The sequence below is a fragment of the Manihot esculenta genome, chromosome 8, assembly GCF_001659605.2.
Source record: "Manihot esculenta cultivar AM560-2 chromosome 8, M.esculenta_v8, whole genome shotgun sequence".
Lineage (NCBI taxonomy): Eukaryota > Viridiplantae > Streptophyta > Magnoliopsida > Malpighiales > Euphorbiaceae > Manihot > Manihot esculenta.
The window spans coordinates 3,300,903-3,320,120 of NC_035168.2; the positions used below are offsets into that span (position 1 = coordinate 3,300,903).

The following is a 19,218-nucleotide window of genomic DNA, read 5'->3' on the forward strand; positions in this document are numbered from 1 at the left end:
GTATATCTGAGTTGACACGCTTCACCAGAAAGAGACGAAGACATGCTACCTCCAATGAAAGCATGCAACAACATATGATCCACCAACTGCTGGACATAAAAAGAAAACGCAGAATAACCACAAAAAGTCAGATAGAGAAGAGCCATTCCGTAGACCATAATCCATGGGCTGGAGAAGGATCCATGGCAGTATATCAAAGTTAGATCTACATAAATATCAGATAGACACAGCTCGCGAAGGACAAAAACAATGAAAAGAGAGAGAGGTAGAGACTATTAATATTTTCAGAATGGTAATTTCAATAGTTCAATATTCAATTATATATATTTACCGTCAGCTTTTGAGCACATCAGTATTTTATATAGTTATTTTTATTAAAAATAAAATAAAAATTACTTTATTACAAAAACTAACTAAACTTTATGAAAACTTTTACATTTTACTTTAAATTTTCAATAAAATAAATTTATTTATCATAATCAATTATATTATAAAAAAATACAATATTAATAATGAAATGATAGTAACTCATAAAATAATATTTTTTAAACTTTTAAAATTAAAACCTATCATATTTGTATTTTTATTTTCTTAAATTTATAAAAAATAATATATATTTTTGTAAAGTAATATTTTTATAAAAAATTATTAAATTAACAAAAAATAATATAAAAAAATCGAAACTCCCTTTCAGAAAATTGTGAACCACGGGTCACAAACTCACGCTAGCACACGGCAGTCCAGGCTCCGTCGAAAGCTTGGTCGATTATCCTTAAAATTAAAAAGAAAAAACCCTCGGTCGATTAAAATCAAATCGGGCCACTGCCATTTTCTGATACGGTAGCTCGTTTCATTGTAAGCAAGGAATCCTCTTCGACCCTTTCCATTTCCAGTCCTTCCATTTGCACAGGGGGAGAGAGAGAGATCTGATCATTCGATCCAACAAATCCCGTTTGAGCTGAATTCACTGCTCACTGCCTCGAGTGATCCGGTACCTATAACCGATGGATCCAGCGACCACGCCACTAGGCAAAATGCTATTGGAGGAAATCACTCCAGTGGTCATGGTGCTCCGAACACCTCTTGTAGAAGAGGCCTGCCTCAAGAATGGTCTCTCCTTTATCGAAATGCTCAGCCCTTTCTGCACCTTCAGTAACATCGATGGTTTAGCCCCTTTCTCTCACTATATCTATATCTCAGTGCGTAGAATTTATGTATTTGTATGGTCTAATTGAAGTTTCTGAGATGAATTTTGAGTGGAAATTGAGTTGCTTTTTTTTTTTCCCCCGTCTTTAATGCAGTGCCTGTACGGACGTCCAGTGACCAACCATACAGGCTACAGAAGTTCAAGCTGAGGTTATTTTATGAATCAGATATTCGGCAGCCCAACCTTGAGGTAAATCTATGTTTTATTAGCTGAAAACATATGCATTATGTCAATAGAATGATTGTAGAACTTTGGATTTTTCAGTTCTATGGCAATTAACGAACCAGTATGGAAATTGTAGTTTCTTTATTTTTAAAACTTAATGGAGATGGATATTGCTTTTCATTAGAAACATGGCTGTTTCCTGAGTAGTGTAGGTCTACCATACCATCACATTGTAAAAATATGTGAAACTGCTATTATTTAGGAACACAATTTTAAATTTATGCACAAGAGAATCAAGATTGCTATCTGTATTATATGTCTTTTTGCTGCAAACAACAATCATATGAATGCTATTGCTTGTTTCTTTATAACAATACTTTGGTTTCAACTAGGTAGCAAAGGAGAGATTGAAGCAGGTTATTACCCAGGCTGGGGATAAAGATAATTCTGTGTCGTGCTCAGACCCACCTACTGGTATTGTGGAAGCTACTAATTTAAACTTGTTATTTATGCATGGATGTCATGAGTGGTTGTTTTATTACATGTGTATTACACTATTTTCCCTTATGGAAACTGATTTTTTCTTACAAATGTGCTAGTTTATCTCGTTTTGCAGAAATTCAATTATCGTAAATTAAATCTTTCATTACTTTTAAAAAGAGCAGTCTAAATTCCTCTTAACATTTCTTATTTTTAGTTAAACTTTTTAAGACATGTATCTCTAATCAAGTCTTTACTGGAGATTTGAACTTTTATACTTGCTTTAAAATTGATTATAACATGTGCAGGCCCTGAATCTGAAAGTCCACCTTCATGGTTTGAGTTTTTTAACAAAGAGCTCGTGCATACTGTGTCTTTTTCAGACCATGAAGCTTTTGACCACCCAGTGGCATGTAAGCTTTTAAATATTGTTAGTATTCTTATTTATTTTTCCTTTTTTTAATGACACTGAATTTAGTCCTTTTCACCCATTGAATGATAATAGTTCCAAATATTCTTATGGATATCATTTCAGATGTTTTGTGTAAAATAATTTGCAGGTCTTTTGGTTGTTTCTTCAAAGGATGAACAACCTATCAACCGATTTGTTGACCTTTTCAACACCAACAAGCTGCCGTCTCTTCTTAATGATGGTGCAATGGACCCAAAGATTTTGAAACATTATTTATTGGTGCATGATAATCAAGATTGCTCCTCAGAGAAGTATTGCAGTCTTCTCTTTCCTGTTTAATTGAAGTGCATTATTTGTTTATAAATATGGGTATAAATTTTCATTAGCTAGGGTTCTGAATCAGCTATATTTTCTATTTCTTTGCTTTCTTTCTCGTGTTTCGTTATTCTTGCTTTAGTGTGGGGGGGGATAAAGGCCGTTCACAGTTGCATGAGAGAATTCTTAATGCAAAAACATATATTAGCAGTTACACTATCTAGCAATAGTGGTGAAACGGGATACAAGAATGTTGGGACCTAAGGCAAGAAACATATGATGGACTAAGGTCAAAGGAACATGAGATAGTTTCCTTGTTCACTAGTGTATCCTTTTGGTTCAGCTATTTCACATATGCTTGGCTTAAAAGTAGGGAGTCGGTGAGAATGATATAGAAAAGGGAGTAGTAGGGTTTTTTGTCTTCAGAAGGTATTGAAAAGGAATAGAGTGGAAAAGGGAGGTGTGTTCTACTTCTATGCCTATGTTTGAGCTGGCCATACTGTTTTTATGATTTATTATTAAGGAATTGATTGCATTTCAAAACACAGTTAAAGTTGTCTTCAGAGCCCTTTAGAACTGCATATATTGCTATATTAGAGTATAAGATCCACATTAAGAACATCTACAAAGGTAAGAGAGCTGTTGGATAATCAATTGTGCTTAAAAGAAGCTGCAATTAGCTGTGAAGTAAAACTTTAATCATGAGATTGAGTATTTGGTGCCATTGCAAAGAAGGTGAATATATTTAATTTAGTAGAAATCTGAAAACTGGAATATATGTGAATGAAAAACAATGTTGAGGACTTGAGTAGCAAAGCATAAGGTATTTATTCTTTCAAGGCAATAAATAGGTATTTGGAATTGTACTAGGTTTCTGGAATGGAAAATAATCTGAAGTGGTAAACAATAGGTTTGAAAAATTATTACAGGTACTTTGAACTCTATTGAGTACCTAGTATGGAAATTGGAAAGCAATCCGAAATGGACTAAAAATGGGTCTAAAAATGAAAATAAGAACTCAAGTACCTAACAAAAGGCAGAAATGGATAAAACAAAAGGGAGATCACAGCTGATGAATCAAAGCAGAGATTGATGGTGACTTTGTCCTTGCAAACTTAAAGGAAAATGAATATCCATGGAAATGTGAGAGAGTAGCTCTTAATCTGTAGATAAGCTACTAAAAAATGTAAAAAGGAAAGTTGCTTTAACCTTATAATTTTGATACCCAACTAGAGGCAATAGAAATTTTTATCTACCTGAAATGAACTATTATCCATTATTTGATGTACATCTGGATCTGCGTCTGAGTTTCACTTCATACAACTCAGATTGGACCTACATGATTATGATTTAAGGGTCAACTTTCTTTTTTCTTTTGGTCTCAAATGGGATATGGGAGAAGTACCCTTCTTTTGAAGTTTTTGAAGCAAGCAAGGGGGAAAAAGTTTTGCTAGATTTTCATGTGCTGCTCGTTTATTGAAACTTTTATGTTGCCATTTTCCTGTATTCCATCCTATACTAGCTTTGAACTAATATCTACTGTTAAGATAAATCTACATGGGTTGAATGCAATGTGAATAGCTTTTGGATTTTGTTTCTCTACTCTCAGGGCAACAAAAATTCTAACAGAGATGAAAAATACATTTGGGACAAATGACTGTCATATGCTTTGCATTAATTCATCACAAGATGGGCAGATAGAACATCGAGAGAGCCTGTGGGCTTCTTGTGTAAGCTGCTTCCAAAAATTTATATTAATATTTTCATGTTTAGAAGATATTCATCTGATATATAGTTCCTAGTATTTATTATGGGACAAAATGAGTAAGGTTAAGGCTGTTGTCTTTTGCACTTTGTGACAGAAATCCGTTGTTTCTCCTGATCAGCATCTTGGTTGTTTCCTTAATATCGATGATATTAGTGAGGTAATTTGATTTCACTACCATTAGCTAATACTCTAAGCTAGTAATGATTATATACATGTGTGTGTGTATACATATAATATTGCTGGGGGGCTTTAATCAAGTTTTCATTTTCCAAATTGAGAACAGATAAAAGATCTGATGCAAGAATTATCATCTAAACACATCATTCCTTACATGGAGCAGAAAGTCCGTGTGCTCAATCAGCAGGTAGTAAATCTCCAGTGTATCTTTCTCTTTTTTGGATTGTATATGGAATCTTTTTCTTTCAAGCATACTGCACCTTCAATATTTTTTTCCCATCTTCTCAATTTCATTTTTCATGTCATCATGATAGGTGTCTGCTACAAGGAAAGGTTTTAGAAATCAAATTAAAAACCTGTGGTGGAGAAAAGGGAAAGAAGATACACCAGATTCCCCCAGTGGACTCATGTATGTTGTGCAGATAACTTCTATTGTCATGTCACTCTTTACATTGTACTTTTTCTAATTTTTGGTTTTACATTTCCTTTTAAAGGTATACCTTTAGCTCTATTGAGTCTCAGATTAGAGTTTTGGGCGACTATGCTTTCATGTTGCGAGATTATGAACTTGCATTGTCAAACTATCGGCTTATTTCCACAGATTATAAGCTTGATAAAGCTTGGAAGCGTTATGCTGGGGTGCAGGTAACTTCATATCTTTATTTTAATATTCTTCTTTCCTTCGTTAACATGAGACTGTAGTTTTATCTGATTCTCTTCTGCTAAGACTTTCTTTATTTGTCACATTTGTTGTTGCTGCAGGAAATGATGGGTCTTACATACTTTATGTTGGATCAATCGAGAAAGGAAGCAGAATATTGCATGGAAAATTCATTTAATACTTATTTAGTATGTATAGCTCCTTCTTGCTGTCTTACCATTTGTCATTTTTGTTCATCTTAGTGTCTTTAAAATGAAAAATGCTTACTGCTGATTTGCTTTTGGAACTTCTTTTTGTTGATGGTTCTTCTGTATGGGAATTCATAGAAATATTAGAATTATAAACGAAAAAGTGTTAGTACTTAGCAGGACAACTTGCAGAGTGCCTCTGAACAGTAATTTGAATAGTAACAAACTAACAATACAGTCTTTCTACAAACTATTGCCATTTTCCTGGAGCTAACTTTGGTTGTGAAGCATTTCATGTGAAAATATAAGCCTCAAACTTAACAATATCAAGCTTAAAAAATGAGTTGAAGTCATGGTATTAAAATACGGCCGTTATGTTATGTAATGGTTTTAAGGGGGACCATTATCTGTTAGGCCGTTACCGTTACGTCATGGCCGTTATAGGCCTGTTTCTGTTATCCGCAATCGCAATTTAAAACCATGGTTGAAGTGTTATTGCAGAGTAACAGATTTATGTTTAGGTTCTGTAAGGGGCCATTTCTTACCTGTGCTGGTGGTTGAGGCCAATAATATAGGGGAATATTCATGCCTAAGTTACACAAGCATAGTGAGTCCATAGATCATGTTCAATTATATGTGCTTGTTTTTGGGTACTGTAGCTTGGTAGGGTTTCAATAATATGACCTGTTGGCAATCATTTTTGAGGCAAATTATTTTGTTTTTTTTTGCTTTATTATTCTTCAATCTGAAAATTCAATTCTAGAATTCTACTTTCAACTTTGTTTAAATGCATTGAATCTGGTTCGGATGCAGAAAATTGGTTCATCTGGTCAGAAAAATGCTACACGCTGTGGCCTTTGGTGGATAGAAATGCTAAAGACAAGAGATCAATACAAAGAGGCTGCCACCGTTTACTTCCGCATCTGCACTGAGGTAAGCTCAATATTGTTTTACAAATCAAGGTGAGTGAAAGTATCTTTCTTGTGCTGTTGACAATTTCTATTTTATTTTATTTTCAATTTTAGGAGCCATTGCATTCAGCTGTTATGCTTGAGCAAGCATCCTATTGCTACTTATTGTCTCAACCACGCATGTTACACAAGTATGGATTTCATCTTGTTCTTTCTGGTGATCATTACAAAAAATGTGATCAGGTACCTGTAGTTATGCAAATATTTACATATGTCTGATTATATAGTTGCTGCTTCTAAAGGACCTTCTTGCTGCATTGGTTCATCTTCTGTTAGATTAAACATGCAATTCGCACATATAGGAGTGCTATCTCTGTCTATAAAGGAACTACATGGAGTTACATCAAAGATCATGTTTATTTCCATATTGCACAGTAAGTTATTTTGACTTCATGCTTCAGTTTGGATGAATTTATAATGTAGAAGATTCTTGACAGTACTCCTTATGCTTGTTGCATATGCAGATGGTATGCTTTTCTTGGCATGTATGATGTGGCTTTCACACATTTGTTGGAAGTCTTGACCTGTAGCCATCAGTCCAAGACAACACAGGAGTTATTCCTGAGGGAGTTTCTTGAAGTTGTTCAGGTGACTGCTAGTTCTAGTTGTGCTCAATAGCAAACCCCAAGGTTCTTGGGACTTTTGAGGTTTAATCCTTGTATTGCACTCTGCTGCTTTTAAGTGAGTTTGGAATCTATTGAATTGCTTTGACCCAGATTACTGAATGCATGTTTCAATATTCTTAATGTGTTTGATGTCTTTATATAGTTAGGCTGCAGGTTGACTACCTATGGATTTACTTTAATTTCTTTAAAGTATTATATGAAGTGTGACACTTTGCTAATTGTAATCTGGAAATTTTGTACAATGATATCTATTGTGTGTTCAGATTTAGTGACAGCTCTCTTACTTCCTTTTTCTCCGGTTATTTTAGGGTTTGGATTTGAAGCATAGAAGTTTACAAGTTGATAATTATTATTATCCTCTTGGTTTTGGGACCTTAGTGCTTTAGTTTCTACTAGTGACACATATAATTTCAGTGAGTTGTCACTTGTTAGACCACATATGTTAACTAATATAACATACAAGCCTCATAAGAATGCTGTGCTGTAGCATCACTATGGTTTACTGAAAACAGAACTCTTCAGAGACTTTGCCTTCACATTACATGCTAGAACCAGAACTCTAGGAAGCCTTGAGCAGGCTGGCTTGTTGATGCTGTACTGCTGGTTTCTCCCACCCTTTACGTTTAAAATGAAGGGATCCACGTGGCTGAAACATTTGATATCCCTATTTTTTATATTTATTAATTAGCGGAAATCCTAAGTTTAATGTGATGCTAGCATGAAATAAAAGGACATTCACATTTGAAAAGCTACCGATGCTTAAAGATAAATAAATATATAAATTGTGTGAATCTTTATAATTCTGTTAGTACCTTGTGGCTTTCTGTCTGATGGTCATCCATCAAAATTATGAGCTAGAATTTTTTTTTCCATTCTATTTTTGGAAAGTATTCATGAACTTGACAGTCTTATTCTTGGATATCATAGAAAACAGGGAAAACATTTGAGGTATTAAAGCTCCAGTTGCCTGTCATCAATATCTCATCACTCAAGGTTGTTTTTGAAGACCATAGAACTTATGCAACACCTGCTGTGGTAAGTCGAAAAAGTTGAAACTTGGTCTTCTTTCTTACAGTACTAAATGTTGTTTATGCCTTACCTGAATATGCTCTGCCCGCTCGCTCCCTGTTTCTCTCTGTGCTTCTTTCTCTTTCTTTTGGATGCCATCAAAATTGTTTTGTTATGTTGCAAACACACACACACACACAAATTATGTATGTATATCCAGCACACACATATGTATATAGGCCAAATGAGAAATCCTGAACTCTATCTGTTTTTCCAATTTTAGCAAAAAAAAAAAAGCTTTATCAGTTGTGGCTATAAACTAAAGTACTACAATATAAGTATTGGTTTAAGGTATTTTTGATATTTGGCTTAGTTATTAGGGGTACAGTTTGTTTTATTTTATTATGAATTTATAAGTTCTTATGGCTGTTTGATTGTATTTTCAGTGATTGATAACTAAATTGAAAATCCAGATTATTGGTTCTTTGTTTGTATTTTTTATTTTTTTTTATTGTTATGCATCAGTTGGATATAACATCTATATATCTGAAGGCCAAATCCCAAATTGAAATTGATATGTCCATATTCGTGCTTATCAATAATTAGGGTAAACTTTAGTATTCAGAGTTATATAGATAGATCACCTACCAGTAATAGAGCTCAAATATGGTATAGATAATTTGCACCAATAGTGCATATGTTTTGTAAAACTTTGACTACATGAAGTGTTGATTGGTGTAGAAGTTGTTAGTTTTACACTTGGCCTACTTAATGTGCACACCAGTGTGCACTTTTAGAAATAACCCAAATAATACTCATATGCAGAGAATAGAAAAACAAATGCAGAAAGAGAGGAAAATAAGAAATAGTAATTTGTGTGTTTTGGCAATGTGCTTATGTAAGCAAGAGCCACCTGCAACTTTTTTCTCTATGAAGGACGAAGTTGCAAATGCTTTTTTATATAGGAGTAGGAGAAGGTCAAAATTACAAAAATCAGCCCATAATTAGAACTGCCCTAGGCATTATTACTGTAATTAGATAGGTTAGGGCACTCTCTGGCCCAGCCAAACAAAGGTTGAACATTCTTCTTCAAGGTTCTCACGAGGAGGGGTGCTTGGAGCTTTTAGTATGCATATGCAGAACCAGCTCTGATATTTGCCCTCAACACATGCTTTATAATAGGAGATAAATACAATTAAGGTGTGGTTGAAATAGCAGTGATTGGATGGTGAAATATTGAGTGTTTTGACTTAGATGGGGACTATTTGTTTTGCTATTTTGTACACACATGTTCTTGTTGCATTAGTTAGCCGAGATGGAATTTCTTTTTTCTGTTATGTCATCACATTCATTTCATTAGCTTGTCATATGAATTGGCAGTTTGGTTGTTGTCTGTTCATGCAACTTCATGAACATCAGATAGGTTATAGGTACCCTATCATTGTTTTTTAGTTTGATGCCCAAAAATCACTATCACCTCACTGTTAAGATCCTGCAATATTTATGAGTTCCCTCCTTCATTAATAGCATTTTCTTGGTGTCTGACTTTCACTTTGCTTTGTACATTATAATAATCAATAGATGCACCATATAAACTAAATTTTATTATCGCAGCATTATGATTTTTTCCACCATCTTGACATCTTTTGATTCCCAAAGCAGCATGGACTATCCACATGTTGGAGGTGATATAATTGCCTGTCACTAACAGCATATTCTTACACTATACTATTTGTAAAAGCAGAATCTGAAGCCTTAGACGACAATTAAATTTGACTTTTGATCCCTAATAATGATGACAATCTGCATAACTGATTTGATATATTTTGGAATTATGGTTTTCAAAGAAATACAATTTAGAAGTGCTGTTAAGAATGGCCATAAATAAGAAAATTGTGTATTGGACTTCTGGCAATTCTTCATTTGTACATTTTGGTTTGAGAGGATTTTGTCTTATCTATCAGAGGAATGAAAAGAAGCAAACAGCCAATGATCTTTAGCACAATGGATATGGAGTTGTTTCCAGGGTTTTGGATCTCGGTTTGAGAGCTAGTTGGATCCAATGAAGCATTAAAAAAAGGATGAAAAAGAAAAACTGTGAAGGTTGGATGCTTTTGATTGGTGAGAGACAAGCTTAAATGTATTACCAATTGAGGGGCTTATTAATATTTATGGCACTTGATATGCCTGATGGAGTGCATTATTTGTAGCTTTTGATATTTTCCGCTGTTTTGTATGCTCTTCTTGAGGTGGTATGGCACACCCTGATGGTGTCTATTGTATTGGTTGGGATATGTTGATTGTATCCTGAATAATTGTGAACATTTTAAGGTGTGCAGCTTACATGTGACATGGCCTGAACATAATTTTTTGGGCATGTATAAAACTGACCATGTGATGTTTAATGGCTGACTGATTGTGTATGTTCTACAATTTGTAAAGCATCATTTTAATGTCTGAATAGTCATACTATTTTTTTAATATATTCTGTTGATTATGATGTTCATAGTACTATTATTATTAATCTTCTATGCAAAAATATTGTGATTTGGAAGTCTGTTGTGTTTGACGCTATTGTCTCTTTTCATTCATTCCAGGCTAGTGTTAGAGAAAGTTTGTGGTGTTCATTAGAGGAGGACATGATTCCATCATTGTCTACTGCCAAGACTAATTGGTTGGAATTACAATCGAAGTTCCTGCCAAAAAAATATAAGGAATCAAACATTTGTGTGGCTGGAGGTATGAAGGTGATAGTATTCTGCATAAATTTTCATAATTCTGTAGGTTCTTAAATAAAACACACACATAAAAATCAGTTTATGAATTTCCTTAGCTTCAAATGCAGAATTTTTATTTGGAGATATTCTTGTAATGAGCTTGAGTATAGTGTTCCAAAGGAGTCTCAGGTTTCTATCTTCTGTGCACATTTTTTTAATGAAAAAGGAAACTGTAGTGAAGAGAAAAAGAAAATCTTGCAAAAATGAGGGTAAGAATTCCAACTGCAAAGGGGAAAAAAAAAAAGAAAACACAACAAGGTCCTCTATTTCCTTTGCATTTGAACTGCAAAGTTCTATAACAATTAATAAATCATGAGGACACCAGAATGGAGCCAAGTACAAAATCTTGTCCCCTAATGACTGTGCCAATAAATGGTTGTGCCTGAAGATTGTAGCATAACTTTTTATAATTATAATTTCATTCTATAATGATTTACTGAATAGACGACAATAGGCTTATATGACAAGTGATTAAGTGTATTTGATTAGATACCATGTCAATATTTTCAATTTTAATGTTGATAACTTATTCATTTAGGAACCTATTACTTTGACGTCATTGAATTTTTATTGAATCCAGAAGTGGGTTTGATTGAATTTTTTTTCTATTATAAAAATTAAAAGGGTAAGAATTTGTTGATTATTGAATCCAGAAATGGGTCTGCTTTCTCTTGTTGTCCAACAAGAAATTGAAAAGAGCCAGGATTATAAAGAAGCAACAGAAAATCATGTATTTCTCAATAATTAAGAATTCAATGAAGATTCCAAACAACATCGGAAACTGTGGACTGTGGAGGAATAAAAACTGAAAATGGTTGATGTAGAACAAGAACTCATAAGGATCAAGAGAAACAAATTCTCAACTTCATTATTCTCAATTTTCAATAATATCATAATAGAAGTCTCCCAAAATATGTAGAGAACGTAGCCCTATATATAGAGTGTTTCTAATCCTACTAACATTAGGATTAGGAACCCTAAATCCTCTAGTAATTAGGAATTCTAAACAAATTTAAACTAGAAAGTAATAAACGTAATAGAATACCTAAATGATAAGAATCACAGGATTTGTGAAACTGTAAACTCCCCAATTTAGGATACAAGATAAAACAAAACATTCCCCTAATCTAGTATTCTTTGTCTGCATCTGGTCTTGGTGGAAGTTTGGGAGATGGTAAAAGAGCAAGCTGTGGCTCAAAATTGATTTTCTTTTCCCATAGATTTCTGAAATCTGAATTGGGAACCAACTATATATTGAGATATTGGATCAGTGGTTGGATATACTATCTGGGTCCTCATCCCTAGAATTTTTCTTTTCTAGAATAAAGTAACGAAAAGAAAGAAAAGTAGAAGGGAGGATAACTTGGGAGTAAATTTCTAGGAGCTACCATGTCCAACTTCTTTTTTTATCCCAGCTCTTTCATCCTACCTATTTTGTTGAAGGCCTTATCTACTTTGGTTCTCAGGGAAATCTCTATAACCAAACAAAGCTCCCATTTTGTTGAAGGCCATATCTACTTTGGTTCTCAGGGAAATCTCTATAACCAATCAAAGCTCCCATGAAACTTAATTTTAACTCATTTTTTTGAATCTAGAGCCAGACCAAGGAAATTTACCATAATTTTCTCAATTCTCTCTGCTGTGTAGTTGGATTCTTGCTCAAATAATAAAAATACAGCAGTGCAGAACCTTCTTGAATGAGAGTAACATGACCAAAAAAGCGTGAACCTCTTACAACCATCTTACTGCTTGGAATTTCTATGAATTGTGTGAACTCATAAAGACATGGAATAAGGATTACCCGCTAAAAGCCTCTTGATGAGTTAAAATCCAATTATATAACCCATGGCCTCTAAAATAGCATATTTCAAAATCAAGTCGATCCTCTAATATTTTTTCCCAAGTGTTATCAGATGTGTATGGTTGGGCTTCTTTTGTTTCCTTGTAAAATTTTATTATCTACTCATTGTAAACGACAACATGAGCTTGATGTAAAGGTTTGTGAAATAATGTTACTTTATATGGGCTATATCTCTTTACTCCATATCTAGTGTTTATTGTTGTGTAAATCAGTTCATAAATTAGTGTTTGATTTGAGTGAAGGCATGTTGGAGTTGTTATTAAAGAGTTTTATCTGGCTGGTTGCGTCACATGTAGCAGTACATAAGACAGTTCAATAGCGATCTGCAGCATACTGGAACTGTAAAAAGGTGCATATAAGGGGAGAAGGGTTGCATTACTAATACATTTTTTTTCATCGTGTTTGCAGAAGCAATAAAGGTGGATATTGCATTTGAGAATCCCTTGAAAACCCCTATTTCAATATCAAGTGTTTCTTTGATATGTGATCTTTCAGGTTCAGATGAGAAATCTGGTGAGGAGTTGTCTGTGTCTTAAAAATTTATTCTCCCTTCTATCGATTTGGATGGTTCTAAATTAGTATCTGCAGTTGGATAATTAATATTTTTAATGGTGCTGCAGATTCAAGTCACTCCACTGCACTTCAGAATGATGAAGAACATAAAATGTTGGGGTATGTATTTGAACATGCCTCTACTTTTCCTAATTATCATTATGCTGTATATTTCCATTGCTATTGTTATTCTCCCAGTTTTATAAATTTAGATATTTTTGCTTGATGATTGCAGGGATATGATCTCAAACACTTCTTTATTTACTTTGTCAGAAGTTGACTTCACATTGGGAGGGGACGAGACCAAGTTGGTGAGTGCTTCCTGACCATTGGGAAAATAAATTGCTTATGATTTTTTCTGCTATTTAAAGCTAGCTACTCAGAAATGTTCTGAATTTCACTTTTCCCCCTTCTCTAATGTGTTAGCTTTGATCATTGGTTCATTAATTTTTCTTTTCTTCAATACATTGAAGAGATGAGGTACATGACAGTGTGCCTGTCTCTTTTTGCGAGTAGATTTCCTTTTGGACATTACATGTGTGCCATGGTATTTATACATTGATACTCCATGCTTGCTCCAGAGGTGCGACTAGAAATTTGATTAGGAAGGGTGCCAGTTCAAGCGGCCAGAGCTTTAACAAATTTATCATAAGGTTACATTATTAGAAAATTTGTTATTGATAGATGTCTCATTGAAAGATAGTAGAAATTAATTCAACAAGCAAAAGTAGAGTTCATTTATTTGTTTTTGCTTGAAGCATAATTTATTGGCGTAGGTGTGTTTTCGTAACAGAATGTGACGTTTGAGTAACACACAAGAAATTATTTTTATATTCTCATAATGCTATTTAGCAAAAGAAGGGTAAACACTATTTGAAATCTTTGTTATGTTCAACACTTACAATAAAACATGGATTTAACTGTAAAAGAAGGAACCTGATACTTAGAAGAGGTGGCCATTAAGTGGTAGAAGGCCCAACTTTTCAAGGGGAATATTTGTAATTGCATAAAATTAATTAGTTCTACCAATGGTAGAATGTTTCTTTGAATTAACCAAAATTGGTTGCTATATTTTCTAACCTCTTTATCCTTTCGTGCAGCCCTGCATTCAATAATAATGACTATCATTTATGTGTGTGTATAATCATTGTCAATATATGGAGTATTTGTATTTTTAAACCCAATACTCGTTATATTATGTTTGTAATATATGTATCACTGTTATTAGAATCTTATGGTCCCTGAATTAAATCTTATGATTCAATTTGGTTCCCCATCCTATCCATTCGAATGTATAGATGAATCTTAAATGTAGCTGAGTTGTGTGATTCTTGATTTGATTTCCCATTTTAGCGATTTGAATCTATGGCAGAAATTGCAAATATTCCTGAATTGTGAGTAAATCAGATGCTGAATCAATATGAATTAACCAATTCTTCGCCTAATTTGGTGACTCCTCTAAACGATTGTTAGACTTTTAGCTTTAACATTTAAGTTTTCACTTTCTTTTTGCTACAAAGAGTGCAAATAAAATCTTTACTTAGCTATTTTTCTTCCATTGGCCATTCTTTTCTCTACCTTTTCCTCTTCTTGCTTTTTCTTTGTTAATTTTTCTCTAATTATAGTTGTCAAATCATGACATTTAACTTAATATATTCTGACCTTTTAATGTAAGCTAATATCATTTTTTTATTATTTGATTTTTTTATCAAATGTAAGTGGGAGTTTCCACACATGCACATGATGATTTTTTACTACAATGCAAAAGTTCATAACTTATAACATAAAATCGTTTAACATAATAAGAATTTATTTTTATATTATAAAGCATATTTCTAATTATCTAAGTGCTAATTTTCTATCTATCAAAACGTCATTTTCATTTTTTTTTCTAGTTATTCTTTTAGGACATATATTAATTTTAACTAATTTTGATCATTTTTATCAAATCCTATCATTTGATTCTCGATCAAATCTCAATTTGACAACTACACACACACACACATATTATTGTATTCCTGTTTAACCCTATTTGAACCTTTAGCCGTTGATGATGGATCCTTTCTTTTTTCTGATTCAATGGCCATTTTGGGCTTGGAAACATTTGTTTATCTCAGAATAGAATATGGAAAACGTTTCTCTGAGAATGTACTTTTCATGTACTCGTTGGAGGTTCACCTTGTTTGTCTATGTTGAAATGATTATCATTACTAATGGATGTAAATGTTCTTTTGTTAACTAGGAATCCATTCCACAGCAATGTTCTATTATGATATCCTGTTTGTAGTTACAATTATCTGTGGAAGTTCTGTGCTCTTTATATCCCATTTTTCCCTTCTCAGGTGCAACTAACTGTCACTCCCAAAGTAGAAGGCAGTCTAAGAATTGTTGGAATTAAATGGAAATTGTGTTCAGTGGTTGGTTATTACAACTTAGAGTCCCATCTTAGGAATAAGAAAACTGCAAGAGGAAGGAGGAAAGCTAAGCATTCGCCTGGCAATGACCTGAAATTTGTAGTGATCAAGGTACAGGCAAACAACCTTTCACCTCATTTTGTTCTTCCTGTTCAATTTGCATTGTAGATTGAGTTTGATAGACATTCCTTCATGTCCAGAGTATACCCAAGCTGGGGGGCTTCATTCATACTCTACCAGAAAAGGCATATGCAGGAGATTTACGACATCTTGTCTTAGAGTTGAGGAACCAATCAGAGTTTTCTGTAAAGGTATACCTTTTCTCTGCAGTCTTTGTGTCTTGGTTAATAATAATTTGTTTTTCATTATCAGATAACATGTGTTGTGTATCTATGTTGTACAAATCGGTAATGTGGTGCAACTTCTTGATTTACTAGGAACTAAAAACTAGGTTGACATTCAGAGCAATTTTTCTGATGATTTTATATCAGCCTTATTTTTGTTTTTGGTACTGCTGCTTAAGACACTGCTTATGTATGCTGAATGCTGGATTTTTTCTTTTCCCACATTTGCAAGTGTGAACCAGTCTGTTTGTAAGATGCATTGATCTATGGTTAGTTTAACTTTATTGTGTGGTTTGTAAATTTGTGGCAGAATTTGAAAATGAAGATCAGTCGTCCTAGATTCCTTAGTATTGGGAATCGTGAAGATTTGAACTTAGAAATTCCTGATTGCTTAGAAAAGAAGATGAATTTTGAACGAAATGATGTACCTGCTGATTCTAAGAAAGTGACTCATGGTGTTTTTCTATTTCCAGAGGTTTGTGTGGAAGTTCATGTTCTTTTGTCTTTTGGCAAGTATCAACAATTTAATATTTTAGGTACCTTTATGTTTTACATTTGCCTTGGTTTTTCAGGACATCCAAATAAACCAGGAAAAACCTTTATCATGGCCTCTATGGCTTCGAGCTGCTGTTCCTGGAACCATTTCCTTATATATAGTTATATACTATGAGATGGGGGATGCATCAAGTGTCATGAGATACCGTACTCTACGCATGCATTATAATCTGCAGGTATGTCCTGGAATTTGATAGATTTAAATTCTTGGCTCGGTTATTTTCTGGTTAAGGATGTAAATATTAAATGGATCTTCTTGATGGTTGTGTGATAAAATATTATGGATAAATTGAGCATGTATATATATATATATCTGTTTTTTTATCAATTTATCATGAGTTTGATTCTTAGAAAATTTTTTTCTTCTCTGTGTCAAAGCTCAAGTGTTGTTGACTTGGTAATGAACCCTTGAGAAAAGTTCTGACTCAACCTATGCTCACTTGAGAAAATTTGTTGTTAATAGGTATTGCCTTCGCTGGATGTGTCATTTACAATCAGTCCCTGTCCATCAAAGTTGCAAGAGTTTCTTGTGCGCATGGATGTTGTCAACAAAACTAGTTTGGAGAGCTTCCAGGTTAATCAGTTATCAGCTGTTGGATGGCAGTGGGAAATTTCACTGCTTCAAGCTGTTGATACCATCTTTCCTTCACAATCTCTAATTGCTGGTCAAGCATTATCCTGCTTCTTCATGCTCAAGGTACGTGGAGCAGTTTCTAACCCTTGAAGTCTTTGGGGCGAAAATGTTGATTGTCTTAATTCTCTCTCCCTTTGTGGTCCTTTTGCTTACGACTCACCTGCTTATTATGTAAGAATGTATGATCTGAACTCTCCCTCTCTCTCACATTCATTTTGCCCTTCCAACTTTTTCTACTGATATAGGATGACTTGTTCTGATAGTTTTTTTTAAATTATTTTTAAAGATGTTATGATTTTGTAGAATTAGACTGCATTCTACTTGATGCTTTCAGATCCTCACTTTGGCGCTAAATTTTACCTCCCTCTGACATGATCACCAGTGACAGTGAAACTGTAGTTCATAGTTTAGCTTCTGTGAATGCACAAGACTTGTTGGTTAATCTTTTAAAATTCATCTAAATACTCAATATAAACTTGAACAAATTATATTAACTTTTTATGTTTGAACTTATTGGTAATGGTTCTTCGGCTTCAGAGTATTAGGAAATCATCAAGGACTGAAGAAAAAATATCCTCTCTTTCCCGTTCCTGTGGAAGTGATGTGAGGTTGGCTCCTGAGGGAAGCAAAGATACTCTTTTGGATATATGTAGCTCACCTTTGGCTGATTTCCATGATTGTGAAAGATTGCAGCATGAAATGTCAAATCAGGTTGGTAATTTCTCTTTTGTAGTTGAATGTGTCTTTTGCCATTTTCGCCATCAGCACAGGTAACACTCCCACTGCTATTTTCACCCCCTTAGACCAATTGGATTATTTAACTAGCAATTCACCATTCTGGAGTTGCTGCAGAAGTTGATTTTGTGTTTGTTATTCTTTTTCCAAAAACAGCAAGTCGTCAACTTTATATATAGTCAGAGTTAACGTGCTTATTTCTCATATTGCGGTGCTTTATGTGCTGCCTATCAATAATGCCAACCTTTTGCTTTTGCATCTATCAGGAAGATACAAATACAGTGGACTTCATTTTGATCTCTAGGCCACTGAAAAATGATGTCGACCCTGGGGCTGGGACTTCTGTTGCACCTCGACTCTTTTCTCATCATGCATGTCATTGCAGGCAAGTTATAAAATTCTCTTCGTTGTGGAATTGAGTAGTACGAATTGGTTCTCCTGGTCATTCTTCTGTCTTTTTGACAGTTGTTTCTTGTTTTCCTTTGGCAGTACCGCCAGCACAAGCCCAATATCATGGGTAGTGGATGGGCCTCGTACCACTCATCATGACTTCTCTGTTTCATTTTGTGAAATAAACTTGAGAATGATTATTTATAACTCATCAGATGCTGTTGCATATGTGGGCGTTAGTACCCTTGATTCCCCTGGTGGCGGTGTTCAATCAAGTGATGAAAACCCAGTTGCTTCAGGAAACCAAGCAGGGTGGCATAGTCTATCTCTAACGGATGACATTAAAATAACTTCTGATGTTCATGGAAGCGATGTGGCAAAACCAGAGCCACTACCAAGCGTCTCTCCATTCATTTGGTCTGGCACAAGCTCTACCAGAGTCCAACTCGAGCCAATGTCGTCGACTGAAATTCCACTTCTGATTTGTGTATTCTCCCCTGGCACATATGATTTGTCGAACTATGCTTTGAATTGGAATCTTCTGCATGTGAACAACGAAGGAAATGTAGGAAGAACAAAACAGACCTCTGGAACGATCCCAGGGTATCCTTATTATCTTACTGTGCTCCAATCTGAGTGAGATCTCGGATCAATTTTTCCAGCTTCCTTTCGTCCCTGACAGATAGAAGATTTTCAATGTACTAATTTTTGTAACATTGGTTTGTAAATTATTATTCCGATGTAATTGATTTTTTCTTCACAAAATTGAGAGCCGAGGCAGAGCACAGTAAAAACAGGAAATTGTTTTGTCCCTTGGAATAATAGTGGGAATGAAATGAATTTAAGCATCACCATGAATTTGTATGGGACTTGTTTTTCAATTTACAGAGATTCTAGTAATTTCTTTAGATCTCGAAACAATCTGTTGTTTACTGAGTTGATCTCCTGATTTGGCTGGAGCTTAATAGCTGATTAGGC

At 34.3% G+C, this 19,218-nt stretch overlaps 1 protein-coding gene across 3 annotated transcripts; it reads left to right on the top strand.

Annotated features, from left to right (window-relative positions):
* The first annotated feature begins 700 nt into the window (after positions 1 to 700).
* On the top strand, positions 701 to 19,091 carry LOC110620760 (trafficking protein particle complex subunit 8). 3 transcript variants are annotated; one of them, XM_021764609.2, is made up of 28 exons: positions 701 to 1,164; positions 1,302 to 1,396; positions 1,765 to 1,846; positions 2,161 to 2,265; positions 2,413 to 2,575; positions 4,189 to 4,309; positions 4,442 to 4,504; positions 4,631 to 4,711; positions 4,839 to 4,933; positions 5,019 to 5,169; positions 5,287 to 5,373; positions 6,187 to 6,306; positions 6,399 to 6,527; positions 6,621 to 6,718; positions 6,809 to 6,932; positions 7,898 to 8,005; positions 10,576 to 10,717; positions 13,025 to 13,129; positions 13,237 to 13,288; positions 13,404 to 13,479; positions 15,511 to 15,693; positions 15,783 to 15,893; positions 16,237 to 16,401; positions 16,499 to 16,657; positions 16,945 to 17,178; positions 17,653 to 17,826; positions 18,117 to 18,235; positions 18,340 to 19,091. In XM_021764609.2, the coding sequence occupies exons 1-28, from the start codon at positions 1,005 to 1,007 to the stop codon at positions 18,878 to 18,880; spliced, it is 3,843 nt and encodes a 1,280-aa protein (XP_021620301.1). In that variant the 5' UTR covers positions 701 to 1,004; the 3' UTR covers positions 18,881 to 19,091. The 3 variants fall into 3 exon arrangements, with proteins under 3 accessions (XP_021620301.1, XP_043814790.1, XP_043814791.1); XM_043958855.1 differs by having other exon boundaries at positions 1,068 to 1,199; XM_043958856.1 differs by having other exon boundaries at positions 1,092 to 1,164; positions 1,769 to 1,846.
* Positions 19,092 to 19,218: the final 127 nt, after the last annotated feature.

Bases quoted from the DNA above. Each gene is read 5' to 3' on its own strand.
- LOC110620760 (XM_021764609.2), top strand. From the start codon at position 1,005: ATGGATCCAGCGACCACGCCACTAGGCAAAATGCTATTGGAGGAAATC. The intron at 1,165-1,301 runs GTTTAGCCCCTT...TCTTTAATGCAG, and splicing joins CACCTTCAGTAACATCGATG to TGCCTGTACGGACGTCCAGT. The intron at 6,307-6,398 runs GTAAGCTCAATA...TTTCAATTTTAG, and splicing joins ACTTCCGCATCTGCACTGAG to GAGCCATTGCATTCAGCTGT.